We start from the raw sequence: 2,418 nt of genomic DNA, 5'->3' as shown, positions 1-2,418 counted from the left end.
GTTGTATGCGATGGCTGGTACGGTGGAAGGTGAGGACAAGGGGTACATTGTCTTTGTTACGAGGAGGGGGATGGGGAGTGAGAGCGGAGCTCCGGGATATAGAGGAGACCCTGGTGAGAGACTCTTCTATATTAGAAGTGGGGAACCCCCATTCCCCAAAGAATGAGGAAATCTCCGATGCCTTGGTTTGGAACAGCTCATCCTGGGTTCAATTGCAGCGTAGACGGAGAAATTGGGAGTTGGGGGATAGAGTCCTTACAGGAAGCAGGGTGGGAAGAGAAGTGTTTTCCAGGTAGCCTTGGGAGACTGTGGGTTTGTGGTAAATGTCGGTCAGTAGCCTGTTACCTGCGATGGAGATGATGAGGTCTAGGGAGAAGCGGTTTGGGGAGAGGGATCAGGTTCTGGAGATGAATGGGAAGGAGACGAAGTAACGTCACAGTATTTAGACAGTAATATTACTGATTGACCTTTAATGTGTAATCCGTGCCTGTGCAAGTTTGCTGAGTCTTGGGTGTATTGGCAGCAAACCGTGGGAAATTGGCGGTTGCAGAAAACCGGGACTGGAGCTGGGGATGAGAGGCCGCTCTCTGCCCTGTCTGTCACACTGACTCTGTCTCCTCCCCTTCTCGCCTGTCTCTCCCTCTCTGTGACTTTCTCGGCCAGGTCGGGGCGCTGTGTATAAAAGGAGACGGTAGCATGCGGCCTCTTATTGTGCAGCGCTTTCAGTGAAGAAGCATCATGTCTGGCAGAGGGAAAGGAGGGAAAGGACTTGGCAAAGGCGGAGCCAAACGGCATCGCAAAGTACTACGTGATAATATCCAAGGCATCACCAAACCAGCTATCCGCCGCCTGGCTCGGCGTGGCGGTGTCAAGCGAATCTCGGGTCTGATCTACGAGGAGACCCGTGGGGTGCTGAAGGTTTTCTTGGAGAATGTGATCAGGGATGCGGTCACCTACACCGAGCACGCCAAGCGTAAGACGGTCACTGCCATGGATGTGGTGTACGCTCTGAAACGCCAGGGCCGCACTCTGTATGGCTTCGGCGGTTGAAGAATTATTCCCTTTATCCAATCGACAAAACAAAGGCTCTTTTAAGAGCCACCCACCATTTCACTGAGGGAGCATAATCAAATTATGTACTGAATGTACTTTTATTTATTGCCCAACCGCTGCATGCATTTGATTGATTGAAAAGCTAAAGTTAGGCAGATATCCTGAAGGTTTAATCTGAGGAGGGGGTTATAGTAAACTATTCTCCAGGCCGAAGATTATATAGAGGCTAACTCCTTTCTCCCCTTTGTCACTTAACGCTTTGTAAATCCAACAACACAAAGGTCGACTCGAAACTTCCCCGGAAAGCAGTGGTTTATCTCCAGTCTCATGTAGAACTGAATATCGGTCTGAAAATTCGCACCGCGTATTCAGACTTAGTGGTTTACGGACGTGATTTAAATGAATTCGAAATTAAGTTGGTAGGTACAAAATAGTGCTGCATTCACAATTACAAGCGAGTATTTACCTCGGTTCCCGCTTGCTGTTAAATTGGCGGGCAATTTGAAATTGAACCAGTAGCCAACCACACTACAATGTGCCTGCCCTCACTGGTTGTCTGAGCTCCGCCCGCCGCTCACAAATCTCTGTTTTTGGTCACAGATAATATTTTGCCCAAAGATCCTATAGCGGATCTTTGATTTTGCCCGTCGGCCTCAAACCTTGAAACTGCCGGCCAGTTGCTGACTGAGCTGCTGCCAATCGCAGCGCGGGAACGACATGTTTGCATCTGTACTACAGCCAATCTCACGCTGTGGGCCGGCCCTTCACCAAGGCTTTAAAAGTCCGCCCCAGAGCCGGCTCCGTCATTCCAGTGCCTCTATTTCAGGCTGTAATACAAGTGTTGAAGCACAATGGCCCGGACCAAGCAGACAGCGCGCAAATCGACCGGAGGGAAAGCTCCTCGCAAACAACTGGCGACCAAAGCGGCGCGGAAGAGCGCTCCAGCCACGGGCGGAGTGAAGAAGCCTCACCGCTACCGGCCCGGCACCGTGGCTTTGCGGGAGATCCGGCGCTACCAGAAATCCACCGAGCTGCTCATCCGTAAACTGCCCTTCCAGCGCCTGGTGCGTGAGATCGCTCAGGACTTCAAGACAGACCTGCGCTTCCAGAGCTCGGCCGTCATGGCCCTGCAGGAGGCCAGCGAGGCTTACCTGGTGGGGCTCTTTGAGGACACCAACCTGTGCGCCATCCACGCCAAGCGAGTCACCATCATGCCCAAAGACATCCAGCTGGCCCGCCGCATCCGCGGGGAGCGCGCTTAAACTCCGAACCAAGGACAACAAAAGGCTCTTTTAAGAGCCACCAAACCGGCTGTGGAAAGAGCTGTGTCCTCCTGTTCATTGTCCTCTTACATTATGGTCCCGG

The 2,418-nt window shown here is 52.2% G+C and overlaps 1 protein-coding gene across 1 annotated transcript; it reads left to right on the top strand.

Annotated features, from left to right (window-relative positions):
• The first annotated feature begins 714 nt into the window (after positions 1–714).
• LOC116968090 (histone H4) lies at positions 715–1,107 on the top strand. Its single transcript, XM_033014718.1, has one exon. The coding sequence runs from the start codon at positions 739–741 to the stop codon at positions 1,048–1,050; it is 312 nt and encodes a 103-aa protein (XP_032870609.1). The 5' UTR covers positions 715–738; the 3' UTR covers positions 1,051–1,107.
• The last annotated feature ends 1,311 nt before the right edge of the window (positions 1,108–2,418 follow it).

The sequence above is a fragment of the Amblyraja radiata genome, chromosome 43 (genome assembly GCF_010909765.2).
Source record: "Amblyraja radiata isolate CabotCenter1 chromosome 43, sAmbRad1.1.pri, whole genome shotgun sequence".
NCBI lineage: Eukaryota > Metazoa > Chordata > Chondrichthyes > Rajiformes > Rajidae > Amblyraja > Amblyraja radiata.
Note: the sequence above shows the minus strand (reverse complement) of the source record. Positions and strands in the feature narration are given on the sequence as shown.

What these genes read in the sequence shown, in the direction of transcription:
- LOC116968090 (XM_033014718.1), top strand. Translation starts at nt 739, where the DNA reads ATGTCTGGCAGAGGGAAAGGAGGGAAAGGACTTGGCAAAGGCGGAGCC.